Source organism: Salmo salar, chromosome 10 (genome assembly GCF_965601325.2).
Source record: "Salmo salar chromosome 10, fSalSal1, whole genome shotgun sequence".
NCBI classification, from domain to species: domain Eukaryota; kingdom Metazoa; phylum Chordata; class Actinopteri; order Salmoniformes; family Salmonidae; genus Salmo; species Salmo salar.
In genome coordinates this window covers 107,877,377-107,898,366 of record NC_138300.1, presented here as the reverse complement: position 1 = coordinate 107,898,366, position 20,990 = coordinate 107,877,377, and the positions used below count along the sequence as shown (strand labels likewise).

Genomic DNA, 20,990 nt, shown 5'->3' with positions numbered 1-20,990 from the left:
ATACTGAAGTATAATTATAAGCATTTCATAAGTGTCAAAGGCTTTTATTGACAATTACATGAAGTTGGTGCAAAGAGTCAATACTTGCAATGTTGACCCTTCTTTTTCAAGACCTCTGCAATCCGCCATGGCATGCTGTCAAATTAACTTCTGGGCCACATCCTGACTGATGGCAGCCCATTCTTGCATAATCAATGCTTGGAGTTTGTCAGAATTTGTGGGTTTTTGTTTGTCCATCCGCCTCTTGAGGATTGACCACAAGTTTACAATGGGATTAAGGTCTGGGGAGTTTCCTGCCATGGACCTAAAATATCGATGTTTTGTTCCCCGAGCCACTTAGTTATCACTTTTGCCTTATGGCAAGGTGCTCCATCATGCTGGAAAAGGCATTGTTCGTCACCAAACTATTCCTGGATGGTTGGGAGAAGTTGCTCTCGGAGGATGTGTTGGTACCATTCTTTATTCTTGTGAGTGAGCCCACTCCCTTGGCTGAGAAGCAACCCCACACATGAATGGTCTCAGGATGCTTTACTGTTGGCATGACACAGGACTGATGGTAGCGCTCAGCTTGTCTTCTCCGGAGAAGCTTTTTTCCGGATTCCCCAAACAATCGGAAAGGGGATTCACAAGTCCTCAGCAGTCCAATCCCTGTACCTTTTGCAGAATATCAGTCCGTCCCTGGTGGTGCCCCGATCCTGCAGTTGAATGAACTTTAGGAGATGGTCCTGGCACTTGCTGGACTTTCTTGGGTGCCCTGAAGCCTTCTTCACAACAATTAAACCGCTCTCCTTGAAGTTCTTGATGATCTGATAAATGTGGCCCCATCATCGGATGGGGCCACAGTGTCTCCTGACCCCTCCTGTCTCAGCCTCCAGTATTTATGCTGCAGTAGTTTGTGTCGGGGGGCTAGGGTCAGTCTGTCACATCTGGAGTATTTCTCTTGTCTTTTCCGGTGTCCTGTGTGAATTTAAATATGCTCTCTCTAATTCTCTCTCTCTTTCTTTCTTTCTCTCTCTCTCTCTCTCTCTCTCTTTCTCGGAGGACCTGAGCCCTAGGACCATGCCTCAGGACTACCTGGCTTGACGACTCCTTGCTGTCCCCAGTTCACCCTGCCGTGCTGCTGCTCCAGTTCCAACTGTTCTGCCTGCAGCTATGGAACCCTGACCTGTTCACCGGACGTGCTACCTGTCCCAGGCCTGTTGTCCCAGACCTGCTGGAACCCTGACCTATTCACCGGACGTGCTACCTGTCCCAGACCTGCTGTTTTCAACTCTCTAGAGACAGCAGGAGCGGTAGAGATACTCTCAATGATCGGCTATGAAAAAGCCAACTGACACTTACTCTTGTGTTACTGACTTGTTGCACCCTCGACAACTACTATGATTATTATTATTTGACAATGCTGGTCATTTATGAACATTTGAACATCTAGGCCATGTGCTGTTATAATCTCCACCCGGCACAGCCAGAAGAGGACTGGCCACCCCTCATAGCCTGGTTCCTCTCTAGGTTTCTTCCTAGGTTTTGGCCTTTCTAGGGAGTTTTTCCTAGCCACCGTGCTTCTACACCTGCATTGCTTGCTGTTTGGGGTTTTAGGCTGGGTTTCTGTACAGCACTTTGTGATATCAGCTGATGTAAGAAGGGCTATTTAAATACATTTGATTTGATTTAGGTGCAATCTTACTGGCAGCAATATCCTTGCCTGTGAAGCCCTTTTTTGCAAAGCAATGATGACGGCACGTGTTTCCTTGCAGGTAACCATGGTTGACAGAGGAAGAACAATGATTCCAAGCACCAGCCTCCTTTTGAAGCTTCCAGTCTATTATTCGAACTCAATTAGCATGACAGAGTGATCTCCAGCCTTGTCCTCGTCAACACTCACACCTGTGTTAAGGAGAGAATCACTGACATATCAGCTGATCCTTTTGTGGCAGGGCTGAAATGCAGTGGAAATGTTTTTTGGGGGGATTCTGTTCATCTGCATGGCAAAGAGGGACTTTGCAATTAATTGCAATTCATCTGATCACTCTTCATAACATTCTGGAGTATATGCAAATTGCCATCATACAAACTGAGGCAGCAGACTTTGAAAATTAATATTTGTGTCATTCTCAGAACTTTTGGCCACAACTGTACTATTTTTGTGAAAAAATGTAAGTTAAATATATTTGAGTGTTTACCAGCATTTGTAACTTGAGTCTGATAATTACAGTGCCTTCGGAAAGTATTCAGACTCCTTGACTTTTTCTACATTTTGTTAAGTTAGTCTTATTCTAAAATATAATAAATAAATAAATAAATAAATAAATAAATAAATACAAATCCTCAATCTACACACAATACCCCATAATGACAAAGCGAAAACAGGTTAAAAACAAATACCTTATTTACATAAGTATTTCCTTTGCTACGAGACTCAAAATTGAGGTCAGATGAATCCTGTTTCCATTGAGCATCCTTGAGATGTTTCTACAACTTCATTGGAGACCACCTGTGGTAAATTCAAAGATTGGAAATGCACCTACATCTATAGAAGGTCCCACAGTTGACAGTACATGTCAGAGCAAAAACCAAGCCAGGAGGTCGAATTAATTGCCTGTAGAGCTCTGAGACAGGATTGTGTCGAGGCACAGATCTGGGGAAGGGTACCAAAACATGTCTACAGCATTGAAGGTCCCCAAGACTCTTCCTAGAAGGACAACCATCTCTGCAACACTCCACCAATAAGGCCATTATTGTAGAGTGGCCACACAGAAGCCACTGTTCAGTAAAATACACATGACAGCATGCTTGGAGTTTGCCAAAAGGCACCTAAAGACTCTCAGACCATGAGAAACAAGATTCTCTGGTCTGATGAAACCAAGATTGAACTCTTTGGCCTGAATGCCAAGCGTCACGTCTGGAGGAAACCTGGCACCATCCCTACGGTGAAGTGTGGTGGCAGCATCATGCTGTGGGGATGTTTTTCAGCAGCAGGGACTGGGAGCCTAGTCAGGATTGAGGGAAAGATGAACGGAGCAAAGTAGAGAGATCCTTGATGAAAACCTGCTCCAGAGTGCTCAAGACCTCAGACTGGGGTGAACGTTCACCTTCCTACAGGACAACGACCCTAAGCACACAGCCAAGACAACGCAGGAGTGACTTCAAGACAAGTCTCTGAATGTCCCCGAGTGGCCCAGCCATAGTCCGGACTTGAACCCGATCGAACATCTCTGGAGAGACCTGAAAAAAGCTGTACAGTGACACTCCCCATCCAACCTGACAGAGCTTAAGAGGATCTGCTGAGAGGAATGGGAGAAACTCCCCAAATACAGGTGTGCCAAGCTTGTTGCGTCATACCCAAGAAGACTTGAGGCTGTAATTGCTGCCAAAGGTTCTTCAACAAAGTACTGAGTACTTATGTAAATGTGATCATTTTAAATGAGCAACAATTTCTAAAAACCTGTTTTTGATTTGTCATTAAGGATTTTGTGTGTAGATTGATGAGGGACATTTTTTTAATCAATTTTAAAATAAGGCTGTAACGTAACAAAATGTGGAAAAGGTCAAGAGGTCTGAATACTTTCCAAAGGCACTGTGTAAGGGTAAAAGTGACTAGGCAAATCAGGATAGATAATAAAACGTAGCAGCATGTGAAGAGTGTGAAAGTGTGTGTGTGGGGGGGACGTCAACGTGCATGCGTGTGTGTGTGAGCGTGTGTGTGGGTATATATTTACACACGTGTGTGTTGGAGTGTCAGTGTAGTATGTGGGTAGTCCAGTGAGTGTGCATAAAGCCGGTGCAAGAGAGAGTCAGTGCAAATAGTCCGAATAGCCATTTCATTCACTGTCAGAAGTCTTATGGCTTGGGGGAAGAAGCTGTTCAGGTGCCTTTTGTTCAGACTTTGCGCTCTGGTACAGCCTGATTTGACTCATTTTAAGTAGATGCATTCGTGGAGTGTGTTGACCAATCATCCTTCATGTATTCACATTCAAGGGCCACAGGCTGAATACATGAAGGTGGTCTGTTGATGGTTGGTCTGTTGTCATAGTTTTCTATGACCTATTACAGCTGTCAAAATAGGCACCACTGCAGTGTTCATGCTGTGCTCGTAACCAAGTGAGAAGTGGGAATTTACCACATACGACTGTGAAAAATCCACTTGAACAGCCCTCCAACAGCTCCCACATGCTGACCTCTGACCTCACCTACTAAGGAAATGACCTCGATAATAGCATCTTCGGCAGTTAAATGCAACAAAACATTATTTATAAAAAGCAATCTATTAATATGTTTAACACTAATTTTTACAGGCATGATAGTTGTACTTTTAGTTTATGGTTTACGCAGCTTGAGGCCATTAGCAAATTGGCATTTCTCAACGAGTTTAAAAAGAACGTAAATGCATCCAACTGGTAACTTCCCACGTCCCACTTGGTTACGAACACAACATTAGATGCAGCGGATCCAACTTTTCTGGAGCCCGCCTCCCTACAGCTAAAGGTCCCGAAGCTTCTGCGCATGTGCAGGATTCTCTAATTTACGCACAGTCTCTGCTCTACTCGTAGAGAACAGGCTACTCTGGTGAATGGTGCTTGCTTAATAAAGTTTGACCAAAGCTGAATCAACGTCTGCAAGATCACATAATGATAGTATTCAACATAACAAAACCGAATATAATAGCATAGTATAATGTTACTGGAAGACAAAAAAACACCACCTCATTCCTTATGAGATTTTAGGATGATTGTGATAATGGTCACATTTCTATCTCGTGGCCAAAATTCAACAGTGCGCACCACTAGCCAAAATGTGCTTTGAAACTAAACACAGGTAGGCTATGCTACAGTTTGTTAACACCATCTGCCCTTAAATTCTCTCACTGTACATAATTCCAAACAACACTAAGACGCAAGAAGATCTAAAATGCATATGAATATGACTGCATGGTTGGCATGCAGATACTGCATGGACGTTTCACCGGTAAAAAATGTAAAGAATTATCAATCACGATTGACAGTGAGAAATGTGAAGGGACAGTGACCACAAAAATGTGTGCGTAAAGTCGAGGTAAAGAAACACATGGGCAGAACAGGATTTGGATCTTCGGCTCTGGGGAAAAGGGATCCAGGGTGGCAGGACAGGGGTGTTAACCTACAGATCCGTAGCCTCTTGCATTTTTTGTAAGAGTTGAGTTTGTATTTGAAATGTGTCACTAAGGGGCAAGAGCCCAGTTCATGATGGTTCAGTGCAATGCCCAGACCACACCAGGAAAACACTGGTTTTCAACTCAGGGTGTGAACCTGGGACTCACTGCTATGTGGGGACTCGTGTGTGCATCTGTGGCTTGGTCACAGGGGTGTCAGGCCTGCTGGTGGCTGGTATCTTGGCTCCTTCAGTACCTGGGAAAGGGCCTGTTCTGCAGCTCTCGTACAAACACAGAGGTCCCCGCCTGCACCAGCCTGCTGCCATCGTCAGGCTCTGTGTAGTCGTGCCGGTGCCAGTTAATACGCTTTTTCACTGTAAAGGCAACAATTAATTGTTAAACTCTTGAATATAAAGAGACTCAGTGATCACAGTAGATACTACACAGAGCTAACAGGGCTAGACTAGCTACTTAAGTGTCTGAAGAACATGAAAGCCTTGAGTTATGGATCGTCTCCATAAGTGGTTTCACAAGCCCATAAAGCCCACGTCCTCCGCAGACGAACGAGGGCCATGTTCAATCTCAATTTGATGATAACCCCGCAATTGAATTGCCCTAATAATGCCCCCCTCCGTATGCTCTGGGAGGTCAGACCCACTTTAGACCATAAAGAGAGAAAAGGATAGATGTCTACTTGACAGCCAACTATTCCCCAACTAGCAATTAAAATCAACCGTGCTGGAGTAATGCAGCGAGACAGAGTGCGTGGTGGTGGGGTGGTACTTACTCAAGCAGGGTCCGTGTTGGACATCACAGTTGGGACAGTGGTAAACGTCGATGTCGACGGCATGGTGCTCTTCCACTTGGACACAGCTGGGGCAGGAAGAGAAAAAGGAGATATTTTAGACTCAGTTATAGGAAATAAGCACATACTCAACACAAAATTCCACATATCTCTAGAAAATATATACTGAACAAAGATAAAAATGCAACATGCAACAATTTCTAAGATTTTACTGAGTTATTTTTTATTTAACCAGGCAAGCCAGTTAAGAACAAATTCTTATTTACAATGACGGCCTACAGCAGGCCAAACCCTGGCGACGCTGGGCCAATTGTGCGCCGCCCTATGGGACACCCAATCACGGCTGGTTGTGATACAGCCTGGAATCGAACCAGGGTGTCTGTAGTGACGCCTCTAGCACTGAGATGCAGTGCCTTAGACCGCTGCGCCACTCAGGAGCCCTATCAGAAATCAGTCAATTGAAATAAATTTCTAATCTACAGATTTCACATCCAAGGGAGCCAGGCACAGCCAATCAGAATGGAGTCTCTCCCCACAGACAAAATTACTCCTCAGTTTCATCGGCTGGTCTCAGGCGATCCCGCAATTGAAGAAGCCGGATGTGGAGGTCCTGGGCTGGCGTGGTTACATGTGGTCTGCGGTTGTGAGTTCCGGTTGGATATACTGCCAAATTCTCTAAAAAAAACATTGGAGGCGGCTTATGGTAGAGAAATTAACATTAAATTCTCTGCCAACAGCTCTGGTGAACATTCCTGCAGTCAGCATGCCAATTGCACGCTCCCTCAAAGCCGGAGACTTCTGTGGCATTGTGTTGTGTGACAAAACTGTACATTTAGAGTGGCTTTTTATTGTCCCCCGCACAAGGTGCACCTGTGTAATGATAACGCCGTTTAAATCTGCTTCTTGATATGCCACAGCTGTCAGATGGATGGATTATCTTGGAAAATGAGAAATGCTCACTAACAGGGATGTAAACAAATATGTGTATAACATTTTAAAGAAATAAGGTTTTTGTGCGTATGAAACATTTCTGGGATCTTTTATTTCAGCTCATGAAACATGGGACCAACACTTTCTATGTTGCGTTTATATTTATGTTAAAGTATAGTTTAAAGTTAGGAAGTGATCCAACATCACCCTCAACACTCCTACTATTCTTTGTCAGTCATTAGCTGTCCCTTTGATATTGTAAATACATAACTGTTGCAAAATATGAATACTTCCCCTCTCATTCAAAAAGGGATCCAGCCGAGTGGTCAACCAACTACGGTACACATCAACAGCCATCTGTAGTAGGCAGGCATAGGGACGAATGTGAAGTGTCCAAGTTGTCTTCTTTGAACTTGTGAGCTGTGTTTAGCTTCAGGAATGCAGGGAATCCAAATCTAACAGGGCTTTCTCCAAATCACAAAGAAGCAATAAAAAAGGTTTCAGCTCACTTCCTTTCATATACTGAACATCCTGTCATCCCGATCCAATGTCACATAAGGACATCATATTCCACAAGTCATTTTGACTAGGCTACCTTAGGCACTATTCAAAAGAAATGAGCTGTTTTAAGTGTGAAACCAGCTTGCCTCAAAGCCTCATAAGCCTGCAGAGTAATGATCTCCAGAGGGTTCCACTGGCTTCAGCTATGGAAACGGTTGCCAAGGGAAAGTTAAGACAACTTCAACCCCCTCAGTGCAGTGTGAGACCTAGATCTATGCCACTCACTCAGCTGGAGTATTCCCATCACTTCCAAAGCGGCGCTATGCAATGCAGCAAGCACGAAACGAACAGAACGGAAGACTTTCATTCACAACGCTGAGGGCAACACAGGCAGGCCCCTGCACCCTGTCAACCTAAAATAGCAGGAATATATGCACATTGAAAATTTGTTGAGCGGCGACTAGTGTGGGCGTACTAGAGCTCTGACATCATAGCGACAATGTGTGTAATTGCGGGCTATTCTTTGGGTGCTGAAATCAGTCATTTTTGATAACTTCATCTTATGTGACGTCCACACTAGTCGTCGCTCAACTCCATCGTGAATCGTTGAGTTTAGACGGGAGTTACCCTCCTATGCCCTGGGAATAACTGAGTGGTCCCCCCCATGGTGTTGTGGTTTAACCTCAGACACGGGCTGAGTTGTGGCTCAAGATGTTTGAGGGCTGCGTTTGGCCTAGCCTGGGGCAATGGTGGTAGGGGGCATCCATGAAGCCACCGAGAGTGGAGCGCAGGTTAGGGGGGAGGAGAGGACCGGCCGACAGGCTGAAAACAAACAGCTTCTGCTCAGTGCCGAGAGGAGGGCCTGGGACCAGTGCCGAGAGGAGGGCCTGGGACCAGTGCCGAGAGGAGGGCCTGGGACCAGTGCCGAGAGGAGAGCCTGGGACCAGTGCCGAGAGGAGGGCCTGGGACCAGTGCCGAGAGGAGGGCCTGGGACCAGTGCCGAGAGGAGGGCCTGGGACCAGTGCCGAGAGGAGGGCCTGGGACCAGTGCCGAGAGGAGAGCCTGGGACCAGTGCCGAGAGGAGAGCCTGGGACCAGTGCCGAGAGGAGAGCCTGGGACCAGTGCCGAGAGGAGAGCCTGGGACCAGTGCCGAGAGGAGAGCCTGGGACCAGTGCCGAGAGGAGGGCCTGGGACCAGTGCCGAGAGGAGAGCCTGGGACCAGTGCCGAGAGGAGGGCCTGGGACCAGTGCCGAGAGGAGAGCCTGGGACCAGTGCCGAGAGGAGGGCCTGGGACCAGCTCTAGCTGATACCTGTTTTGATCTGAGCGTGATTGCAGGAAACAAGGGAAGCAGTAAACTATGAAAGGGGAGAAGACAACAAGGCAGTTTGGCTAAGCAACAGAGTAGAAAGAGTAGACCTATATCCTACAAGAAGTGCAACAGAACAAATCAAAATAGGATATATGGTTTCCCACCGTAAGGGGCGAATAAATAAACCGCAACCACAGACAATACCGTACTCAAACACCCTGTCTGGCTCACCACCAACCAGAGCTAGTGACGTGCTTCTGTTACTAGGCTATACCATTCTGCCTTTGTTCTCATCTCCTCTTTGGATATGGAGTGAAATTATGCAACTTTCTCAGTGAGGACATTCAGAACACTGCTGTGGCTGGGATTCTCTAGCGGCAGGATGCCAAACACTCAGTGAGAGGGAGTAATCAGAGAGCTTACAGAGGCAGACAAAGTATGGAGCATGATGGGAGCAATGAGCATGTGGTGGGGATCCAGAGGTGAGCTCTGCTCTTTTCTGGCACCATGGTTACCCCCAGTCTCTCCCGTTCATTAAACCCTCAATAGATGATCATTCCTGGGAGTCTAGCCTGCTCCCTTGTGCATGTGTAGTCTATTCATCATCATCATCATCATCATGTGAGATGCACCAGGTACAAAAAAGGATTTGAATATCCTTTATAACACAGATACTTCATACTCCCACTTAGTCTTCTGGATTTGCACCTTGCATGGCTGCTGTTGCGTTTTCCTACATAGACTACACACATCAGGCTGTTGCAGTTGTATTGCACCATTGTGGTTGTGGAAGGGAGAGATCATCTTCGGCAAAAACAAAGACTAGAGATGACACAAAAACATTCCTCGCTGTGCATTAGTATTATTTTGAATTGAATGTGAAGCAGGGGTGTTCTGGTGGATGATCCCATTAAAATATCAAAAATATTGATAAAATACCAAGGATAAAGATTACATTTCAAGAAACACTCATGTATGGCCATCTTAGCCAGAGAGAAAACAGAAACAAGTGCATTACTGTTAACCCCTGGCTGCACGAGTCATGCCTTAAAATGCCTAAATCCCTCCAGAGTGTGATGGTCGGTGCATGAAAAGTAGATAATGGGGGACTGCCTGCCAAGAGAGAGGGGGGAATTCAAGCAGCACTAGCAAGGTACATAACTAAGCAGCACTCCAGAGATAGATAGGGAGCCAATGAGGGTGAAATCCTCTTCTTCTGCCCAAGAGCCCACTGACAGATTGACGATCCGTCGCCTCATTGCCTCCAGTCTAAAGAGACCTGCCGTCTTGTCTGAGTGGTGTTGTTCATTAGTCAGATGTGCAGCCAGAGGTTCATTGTGTCTGTCTTTATTCGTAGTAACCGTGAGGAAATGGTTCCAAAATTCAGCTAGAAGAAAACAGGTTTGTGTCAGATGGTACACAAGAGAATCTTGGAGAGCAGGGTTAGTGGGGGTCATCAGGTTAACATTGTGAATGTGCACACACTTGGGTGGGTTCACTTATGAAGCACCAATGGCCACCCTACTTCAGCCCCCGTTGGCCTGATGTCAAAACATTTTCACTGCAGTTATTCCCCCCTGGCTTCCACATTGAGAAGCGATTCCAAAACAAATAAAGCAATCTGTCAGAGGCAGAAGGCTGCCCTGTGCATCACCTAGCCTTATGGTGGCACAACAAAGATGTCTCCATGGTGACAGCAGACACACTGGTAGCACTCAGTCTTACTGTACAACACCTCTGCTCACACACCTATACAGGCTGACTGAAGCTGCAGCCCCATTCCTCTGCACCATACTGGTATTCTTGACAAAGCTGAATGTTGGTGGATGTTAGTGGACAGTTCAACAAGATGTTCAAATTAAATTATTTAAAAAACAATTAAAATCACATTTTATTTGTCAAATGCTTTGTAAAAAAACAAAAAACAATGAAATGCAATTGATTACAGCATTACCCCAAAAATGGAAGAGGCAGGTGGCAGTGAGAGGAGGTAGGGAACTGGTCTATCTGCCCAATATAAAGGATCAAAACTGGCAGAGGAATAAAAATAGCATAAATAGGAAAGTATTCCAGTTTCATTTGAGGACCAGGATGTTGACAGCTGTGCCATACAGATTGCAAAATAGTTGGGAAGACATTTTTGATGTACCGATTCCGTGGTACAGGGTGTATGAGTTGATATATAAAACAACGCAAAAATCAAGACTTTGTGCTTTTCAGCTCAAATGATTATTATTATTATAATAATAATAATAATAATAATAATATAGAATTCTTGCCACCAACAAAATGTTGAATATTTGGGGCATACTATCATCGAAGCTCTCCAGATTTTGTTTTGACGATACAGAATCAAAAGACCATTTATTTTGGTATTGCCCTCAGGTAGCCCGTTTCTGGTCTCAGGTTCAGGAATGGCTGAAAATGCATAACATTGATCTAAAATTGACCCTAGAAATAGTACTGTTAGGAGATCTGGAGAGACTGGGTCATCAATTACTAATACTCTTAGTAAAAGTATTTATCTTTAACTCTGAATCTGTGGATTCTATTCGATAGAAATTGTATGTTAAACATCACAGCATAGTTGAAAGATATAAAGTGCGTAGAAATCCAAATAGGGTGGCCAGCAGAGATAGGTGGGATGGGCTGAGAGAAGCTGAGGGTTGCTGGACAGGGGATAGAATGAGGGTCAAAGATAAAAGTACAAAAACGTTTTTAAAAAATACAAAAGGTTTGAATGACACTGAGGGGCAATGTCGTTACAGCTAATCCCGGTTTGCCTGAGACTTATGCCGTGCAGGTGTTTGTACACATGCATATACACACACACACACACACACTCTCTCATGCAAAATGCGCACACACGTAAATAGTGCAATACATGGACTCAAACATATTAATTTGGCCTTGCTGTTATGATTTTTGTTGACCTTTTTTTTTTGCATTGTTGTTTTCTGTTTTCCTTTGTCTTTGGTTCATTCTGTTGGTTTTTGGTGCAGGGGAATGGAATATTTATATTTATTTGAAGTCGGGGGGGGGGCTGTGTGTGTTTGTGGGGGGGGGGGGGGGGGGGTCGTGGAGGGCACTCTGGATGGCAGTCTGTTAGATGACTAATGTGATGTACAGTTGAAGTTGGAAGTTTACATACACTTAGGTTGGAGTCATTAAAACTCGTTTTTCAACCACTCCACAAATTTCCTGTTAAACTATAGTTTTGGCAAGTCGGTTAGGACATCTACTTTGTGCATGACAAGTAATTTTTTCAACAATTGTTTACAGACAGATTACTTCACTTATAATTCACTGCATCACAATTCCAGTGGGTCAGAAGTTTACATACACTAAGTTGACTGTGCCTTTAAACAGCTTGGGAAATTCCAGAAAATAATGTCATGGCTTTAGAAGCTTCTGATAGGAAAATTATGTGGATATATTGAAGCAACATCTCAAGACATCAGTCAGGAAGTTAAAGCTTTGGAGGCTGTGTCGTTTGCAAACTCGATGATTGAGTTGGAGGCGTGCATGGCCATGGAGTCATGGGTGAACAGGGAGTACAGGAGCGGGCTGAGCACGCACCCTTGTGGGGCCCCAGTGTTGAGGGTCAGCGAAGATGTTGTTTCCTACCTTCACCACCTGGGGGCAGCCCGTCAGAAAGTCCAGGGCCCAATTGCACAGGGCGGGTTCCTGGACTTTCTGTTAAGCTGGAGACCGAGGGCCTCCAGCTTAATGATGAGCTTGGAGGGCACTATGGTGTTGAATGCTGAGCTGTAGTCAATGAACAGCATTCTTACATAGGTATTCCTTTTGTCCAGATAGGATAGGGCAGTGTGCGGTGTGATAGCGATTGCATCGTCTGTGGACCTGTGGAGGCGGCATGGCAAACTGAAGTGGGTCTAGGGTGGCAGGTAAGGTGGAGGTGATATTATCCTTGACTAGTCTCTCGAAGCACTTCACGATGACAGAAGTGAGTGCTATGGGGCGATAGTCACTCAGTTCAGTTACCTTTGCCTTCTTGGGGAAAGCAGACTGGGATAGGGAGCGATTGAATATGCCCGTAAACACAGCCAGCCAGCTGGTCTGCGCATGCTCTGATGCGGCTAGGGATGCCGTCTGGGCCAGCAGCCTTGCACGTTTACATGTCTCACTCACGTTGGCCACGGAGAAGGAGAGCCCACGGTCCTTGTTAGTGGGCCGTGTCGGTGGCACTGTATTATCCTCAAAGCGGGCAAAGAAGGTGTTTAGTTTGTGTAGAAGCAATACGTCGGTGTCCGTGACATGGCTGGTTTTCTTTTTGTAGTCCGTAATTGTCTGTAGACCCTGCCACATATACTACGGTCAAAAGTTTGGTGTCACTTAGAAATGTCCTTGTTTTTGAAAGAAAAGCAATTTTTTTGACCATTAAAATAACATCAAATTGATCAGCAATACAGTGTAGACATTGTTAATGTTGTAAATGACTATTAGGCCTAAGGCCTAAGAGGGTTTCATAAATAAGCATCAACCAGTGGGTCTTGCGACGGGTATACAGAGATGACCAGTTTACAGAGGAGTAGAGTGCAGTGATGCATGTCCTATAAGGTGCATTGGTGGCAAATCTGATGGACGAATGGTAGAGAACATCTAGCCACTCGAGAGTACCCTTACCTGCCAATCTATAAATTATGTCTCCATAATCTAGCATGGGTAGGATGGTAATCTGAATCAGGGTTAGTTTGGAAGCTGGGGTGAAAGAGGAGCGATTACGATAGAGGAAACCAAGTCTATATTTAACTTTAGCCTGAAGCTTTGATATGTGCTGAGAGAAGGACTGTGTACCGTCTAGCCATACTGCGATGTACTTGTATGAGGTGACTACCTCAAGCTCTAAACCCTCAGAGGTAGTAATAACACCTGTGGGAAGAGGGGCATTCTTCTTACCAAACCACATGACCTTTGTTTTGGAGGTGTTCAGAACAAGGTCAAGGGTAGAGAAAGCTTGTTGGACACTAAGAAAGCTTTGTTGTAGAGCATTTAACACAAAATCTGGGGAGGGGCCAGCTGAGTATAAGACTATCATCTGCATATAAATGGATGAGAGAGCTTCCTACTGCCTGAGCTATGTTGTTGATGTAAATTGAGAAGAGCGTGGGGCCTAGGATTGAACCTTGGGGTACTCCCATGGTGACAGGCAGTGGCTGAGACAGCAGATTGCATTGTATAAAGTCAGACACTCAGAGGGGTTGTTAGCAAACCAGGCCAAAGACCCCTCAGAGACACCAATACTCCTTAGCCGGTCCACAAGAATGGAATGGTCTACCGTATCAAAAGCTTTGGCCAAGTCAATAAAAATAGCAGCACAATATTGCTTAGAATCATTGAGGACTACATGCTGTGGCTTTTGAGTGTCTTATTGACTATTGGTCCACAAATTATAGTGATTGTGTTCCTCATACTCTATATACTATAAAATGTTTATAGATAGTACCTGTCGAAAGTCTGGACACACCAACTCATTCAAGGGTTTTTCCTTTATTTGTACTATTTTCTACATTGTAGAATAATAGTGAAGACATCAAAACTATGAAATAACAAATATGGAATCATGTAGTAACCCCATTTTTTTTTAAAAAACAAATCAAAATATTTCTTCAAAGTTGCAACCCTTTACCTTGATGACAGCTTTGCACACTCTTGGCATTCTCTCAACCAGCTTCATGAGGTAGTCACCTAGAACGCATTTCAATTAATAGGTGTGCTCTGTTAAAAGTTAATTTGTGGAATTTCTTTCCTTCTTAAGAAAGCTAAGGCTAGCTTTTTCAAACAGAAATTTTCATCCTGTAGTACAAACTCAAAAAAGTTCTGGGACACTAAAGTCCATGGAGAATAAGAGCACCTCCTCCCAGCTGCCCAATGCACTGAGGCTAGGAAACACTGTCACTACCGATAAATCCACAATAATTGAGAATTTCAATAAGCATTTTTCAACGGCTGGCCATGCTTTCCACCTGGCTACCCCTACCCCGGTCAACAGCCCTGTGCTCCCCACAGCAACTCGCCCAAACTTCCCCCACTTCTCCTTCACCCAAATCCAAATAGCTGATGTTCTGAAGGAACGGCAAAATCTGGACCACTACAAATCAGCTGGGCTAGACAATCTGGACCATCTCTTTCTAAAATTATCTGACGAAATTGTTGCAACCCCTATTACTAGCCTGTTCAACCTCTTTCGTATCGTCTGAGATTCCCATAGATTGGAAAACTAACGTGGTCATCCCCCTCTTCAAAGGGGGAGACACTCTAGACCCAAACTGCTACAGACCTGTATCTATCCTACCCTACCTTTCTAAGGTCTTTGAAAGCCAAGTTAACAAACAGATTACCGACCATTTCGAATCCCACCGTACCTTCTCCACTATGCAATCTGGTTTCAGAGCTGGTCATGGGTGCACCTCAGCCACGCTCAAAGTCCTAAACAATATCATAACCGCCTTCGATAAGAGACATAACTGTGCAGCCGTATTCATCGACCTGGCTAAGGCTTTCGACTCTGTCAATCACAACATTCTTATTGGCAGACTCAACAGCCTTGGTTTCTCAAATGATTGCCTCGCTTGGTTCACAAATTACTTCTCCGATAGAGTTCAGTATGTCAAATCGGAGGGCCTGTTGTCCGGACCTCTGGCAGTCTATGGGGGTGCCACAGGGTTCAATTCTCGGGCCAACTCTCTTCTCTGTATACATCAATGATGTCGCTCTCGCTGCAGGTGATTCTTTGATCCACCTCTACGCAGATGACACCATTCTGTATACCTCTGGCCCTTCGTTGGACACTGTGTTTACTGACCTCCAGATGAGCTTCAATGCCATACAACTCTCCTTCCGTAGCCTCCAACTGCTCTTAAATGCAAGTAAAACTAAATGCATGCACTTCAACCGATCGCTGCCCGCACCTGCCCGCCCGTCCAGCATCACTACTCTGGACGGTTCTGACCTAGGTATTTGTAGTTGTCCAGATATTCTAGGTGTCTGGTTAGACTGTAAACTCTTCTTCCAGACTCAAATTAAACATCTCCAATCCAAAATTAAATCTAGAATCGGCTTCCTATTTCGCCACAAAGCATCCTTCACTCATGCTGCCAAACATACCCTCGTAAAAATGACCATCCGACCGATCCTTGACTTCGGCGATGTCATTTACAAAATAGCCTCCAACACTCTACTCAGCAAACTGGATGCAGTCTATCACAGTGCCATCCGTTTTGTCACCAAAGCCTCATATACCACCCACTACTGCGACCTATATGCTCTCGTTGGCTGGCCCTCGCTTCATACCCGTCGCCAAACCCACTGGCTACAGGTTATCTACAAGTCTCTGCTAGGTAAAGCCCCGCCTTATCACAGCTCACTGGTCACCATAGCAGCACCCACCCGTAGCACGCGCTCCAGCAGGTATATCTCACTGGTCACCCCCAAAGCCAATTCTTCCATTGGCCGCCTCTCCTTCCAGTTCTCTGCTGCCAATGACTGGAACGAACTGCAAAAATCTCTGAAGGTGGAGATTCTTACCTCCCTCACTAGCTTTAAGCACCAGCTATCAGAACAGCTCACAGATCACTGCACATAGCTCATCTGTAAATAGCCCATCCAATCTACCTCCTCCCCATACTCTATTTATTTATTTAGCTCCTTTGCACCCCAGTATCTAAACTTGCAAATTCATCTTCTGCACATCCTACCATTCCAGTGTTTAATTGCCATATTGTAATAACTTTGCCACAATGGCCTATTTATTGCCTTACCTCTCTTATCCTCTTGGGGCTAGGTGGGACGCTAGCGTGCCACCCGTGGTGCACTCCATCAACAGCAGGTGCATTTCAAGAGCGGCAAATTTGAATCCAAATAAATGTCAAAATTCAAATTTTTCAAAAATACAACTATGTTACACCATTTGAAAGATAAACATCTCCTTAATCTAACCACGTTTTACGATTTCAAAAAGGTTTTACGGCGAAAGCATAAATTTAGAGTATGTTAGGACAGTACATTTACAAGAGTTGTGTGTAATGTTTTGTCAAGTCAAAGACAGGGTCACCAAAACCATAAAACCAGCTAAAATGATGCACTAACCTTTTACAATCTCCATCAGATGACACTCCTAGGACATTATGTTAGACAATGCATGCATTTTTAGTTCTATCAAGTTCATATTTATATACAAAAACAGCGTTTTACTATGGCATTGATGTTGAGGAAATCGTTTCCCTCCAATAACCGGCAGTCAAGTCAGCGTCAGAAATTAAATAATTAAAATTAGAAAACATTGGTAAAATATTATATTGTCATTTAAAGATTATAGATTTACATCTCTTGAACGCAATCAACTTGCCAGATTTAAAAATAACCTTACTGGGAAATCACACTTTGCAATAATCTGAGCACTGCGCCCAGAAAAATACGCGTTGCGATACAGACTAGACGTCATGTTGGGGAGATCTAAAATCGAAAATACTATGTAAATAATCCATTACCTTTGATTCTCTTCATCAGATGTCACTTCCAGGTATCACAGGTCCATAACGAATGTAGTTTTGTTCAAAAAAGCTCATCATTTATGTCCAAAAATCTCCGTCTCGTTAGCACATGATGTAAGCCAGCCGGACTTCTCGTCATGAACGAGGGGAAAAAATATATGTTCGTTCAAACATGTCAAACGTTGTATAGCATAAATCATTAGGGCCTTTTTTAACCAGAACATGAATAATATTCAAGGTGGACGAATGCATACTCTTTTATAACGTATTGGAACGAGGGTACCCAACATGAACTAGCGCGCCAGGTGTCTAATGGGACATCACCGTTCCATGGCTCTTGTTCGGTCAGATCTCCCTCCAGAAGACTCAAAACACTTTGTAAAGGCTGGTGACATCTAGTGGAAGCAATAGGAAGTGCCAAAATATTCCTAAACCCCTGTGTTTTTCAATGGGATAGGTTTAAAGTCAATACAACACATCAGGTATCCACTTCCTGTCAGAAAATGTCTCAGGGTTTTGCCTGCCAAATGAGTTCTGTTATACTCACAGACACCATTCAAACAGTTTTGGAAACTTTAGAGTGTTTTCTATCCATATATAATAAGTATATGCATATTCTAGTTACTGGGTAGGATTAGTAACCAGATTAAATCGGGTACATTTTTTTTATCCAGACGTGCAAATGCTGCCCCCTAGACCCAACAGGTTATCCTACCTCATTTGCACATGCTGTGTATAGATTTTTGTACTGTATTATTGAGTGTGTTTGTTTAGTCCATGTGTAACTCTGTGTTGTTGTATGTGTCGAACTGCTTTGCTTCATCTTGGCCAGGTCGCAGTTGCAAATGAGAACTTGTTCTTAACTACCCTACCTGGTTAAATAATGGTGAAATAAAAAAATGTAAACAATAAATAACAATCTGAAATATATTTTGATTTGTTTAAAACTTTTTTGGTTACTACATGGGCTCACCCCATGCTAAAATGAATTTTTTTAAATCCTCAAAAGTGGTAGAGAGCCAGATGACCTTTGGAGCAAACTCCAAAGAGACAACATTCAAGTCCCCCATACCCCACTCATTCAAAGGTAGGAGCTGGTTCCTCCAGTCTGACCCCTCTGCCATCTCTGGCTCCACACCCACCCGGTCATATAGAGGTGTGAAGGTTAGTATCTTTTATGGGAGTGTGTAAACTTACATTTTTATTACCATAGCATTTGTGTATGTACTCTATAGTTACGTACTTGAAAATTGGTAAATTGACCAAGTCGGACACTTGGGTACATTTGGGCAACCTTGTGAGCGACACCTGGGAGACTTCGTACTAAATATTATGTAGCCCTCTCATTCTTGAATGTATCAGTCTGAAACTTTGCCCACACACACTGTTGACCTGTTGTGGACAACATCTAAATTATCACCAGCTTCCTATCTCAATGTATGGCCTTTCAAAAGGTGATACAACAAAAATAAGAAACATGTTTTAAAGAAAATCTTTTACCAGATCTAATGTGTTATTCTCCTACATTAATTTCACATCTCCACAAACTTCAAAGTGTTTCCTTTCAAATAGTATCAAGAATATGCATATCCTTGCACAAGGTCCTGAGCTACAGGCAGTTAGATTTGGGTGTGTCATTTTAGGCGGAAATTGAGATGAAGAGTCCAATCCTTAAGAGGTTTTTAACTCTGCATTTCACGGTAAAGTCTACACTTTGTATTCAACCCATGTGACAAATACAATTTGATGGATTTTATTTGAATTTGAGCTGGGAGTCAAGATGGGCACCTGGCTATGAACTCAGAGTTAATCAGTCACCAACTTTACCAGACGATTAGCATCCTCCTATAGGTTACATACTGATTAATTAACGTTATTCAGAAACAAAGACTTGCCGCGGGACAGGAGTCTGGGAGAACAACCTCTCACAAAAGACTTCACTCACCACATAGCCGGGAGGCAGGAAACGCAGCAAAGGGAAGGACAGGAAAGATAATGTAAGTCTTCCCCCTCATCCCCGGTTTGTGTCGCTCTTTGTTCGAACCGTGACAGGCTGCAGCCTTTCTCAGCAGAGACTATTTAAGGGCCATGAAGAATAATTATAGTAGGAAGTGTCGCCCCCACGCCAGAGGAAGCAGCCCCCCTTGGCCTCTGGACACCTATGCTGACAAGGCCACTGTCCTGCCTGCCTCTCAGGGCCAACTTCCTGTGACAGGATGCAAGTCGAGAACATAGGCTACACACAACAAACCCCTTGTATGATTAGCCTATTGGGCCCTGAGTTTTTCTAAGTCAGTACCCATTGGTCAGAAATCCTGGACCCAACTACGCCTAAATGTGATTGATGGCAGGGCTAATCCTCACCATGTGACCTGAGCAGGATAAACTCCTGAACCACATGTATAAAATATTTCATAGATGGTGTGTCCCATCATTTACAAGTTATGCTTCAACAAGGCTTCTTCAATTTCCTATTTTCATAAACAACCCAAGGCACACACCAAGTGGGCTACAATGCATTTAGTGAGAAGAAGAAAAAATACAGTTCTCATGAGACTCACTGAATGAAGGCTATCAAGTCTTTTAAAATGTGTATTATCCAAGCCCGTACTGAAATTGACTACAGCCAGAGACAATCTATTCCCAGTGCTTCATTCATAAAATGTAATGGACAATAAGCCTAAGGGCATTGATTTATGTTCCCTATTTAATAACCATTGATATGGTCTTGATTAATATGATTTGATTAACACAGACAAACCATTCCAATAGCTACTGTAAAACATGGACTCTCAAAACCAATTACTGAAATTGAAAGGCTGCGCAACACTGGATGATTAGAGGTAAAGCAATACATCTACATGATACGTCAGCCTCTCACACGTGGACAGACACACACACACCATTAAAATAATATCACTCATCCCAGAGCAATCATAATGACATAGTAGTGGCCTACATAGAGTAAACCACCAGACCAATCATACTAAAACACTTAAGGGTTTAATCACATGGGCCATCCATCTCTCCCTGGTGTTTTCATCCTGGAGGGACATTGATAAATGGAACACTGAACTTGCCTAAGGCCAATGGCGGTGCTATCAGTCTTCGTCAGTCAGTCAGACACACACACACTTTTGAGAGTCAGAATTCTAGGAAGCCATCTAAATACTTGTATCTTCGATGGCACTGACTGAAGGAAGTAGGAAAGCAACATTCTCCAGGAGAGAGAAACTCTGAAGAAAGATCCAGGCATGGGTACAGCATGGTACAAATCATTAAGAGTTTAAGATTGTCTGGCATGAATATCAAAAACACCCCCCTGAGCACTCGCCCCCCTGCAGCTCCCCAACTGGCGTGTGCTCAGTGCCTGATAATAACACAGCCTACCGGCTAGACAGAATAATCCTATTGGTGGCAGGCAACACTACAGAAGAAAAGAGGGCTCCCAACAATAGAGACAACACAGGCTCAGGCAAGGTAACCCCACCAAAAAGGCGATGCGGCTGAGCCCACATAATCTACCATGCTGGGGAGCCATCCGGACCTGGGAGCACAGAGGAATAGAGGGCATAACAGACAAGCCCCTGACTACAATCCCTTTGTTGAGAGAGCCTTCAGTAAACATGTTCGTACACACACACTCTAGTTGTAGTGCAGCATTCATGCCTTGATCCCTTTTAGGGAGTAGACAGACACCTTGAATTCCTTGCTTAGTTTCTGGCACCACACTTCATAGTTGCATAAGCCCAAAATGTTATGTTGTTTTCTGTAAAGCTAAACATCACAGAATGTGCAGTGATATG

At 44.1% G+C, this 20,990-nt stretch overlaps 1 protein-coding gene across 5 annotated transcripts in view; it reads right to left on the bottom strand.

Moving 5' to 3' along the window:
* The window catches only part of LOC106561353 (lysine-specific demethylase 7B), a 43,141-nt gene that overhangs the window by 21,143 nt on the left and 1,008 nt on the right, over positions 1 to 20,990 (bottom strand). For all 5 annotated transcript variants that reach the window (XR_001318784.3, XM_014125213.3, XM_045688350.2 and 2 more), the window contains exons 2-3: positions 5,913 to 5,998; positions 5,382 to 5,499 (exon numbers count right to left, since the gene is read on the bottom strand). Coding sequence is in view for 4 of the 5 variants with exons in the window: in XM_014125213.3 (XP_013980688.1) it covers positions 5,382 to 5,499; positions 5,913 to 5,998 (204 nt within the window). In the remaining variant the exon portion in view is untranslated. The remainder of the gene's footprint in view (positions 1 to 5,381; positions 5,500 to 5,912; positions 5,999 to 20,990) is intronic.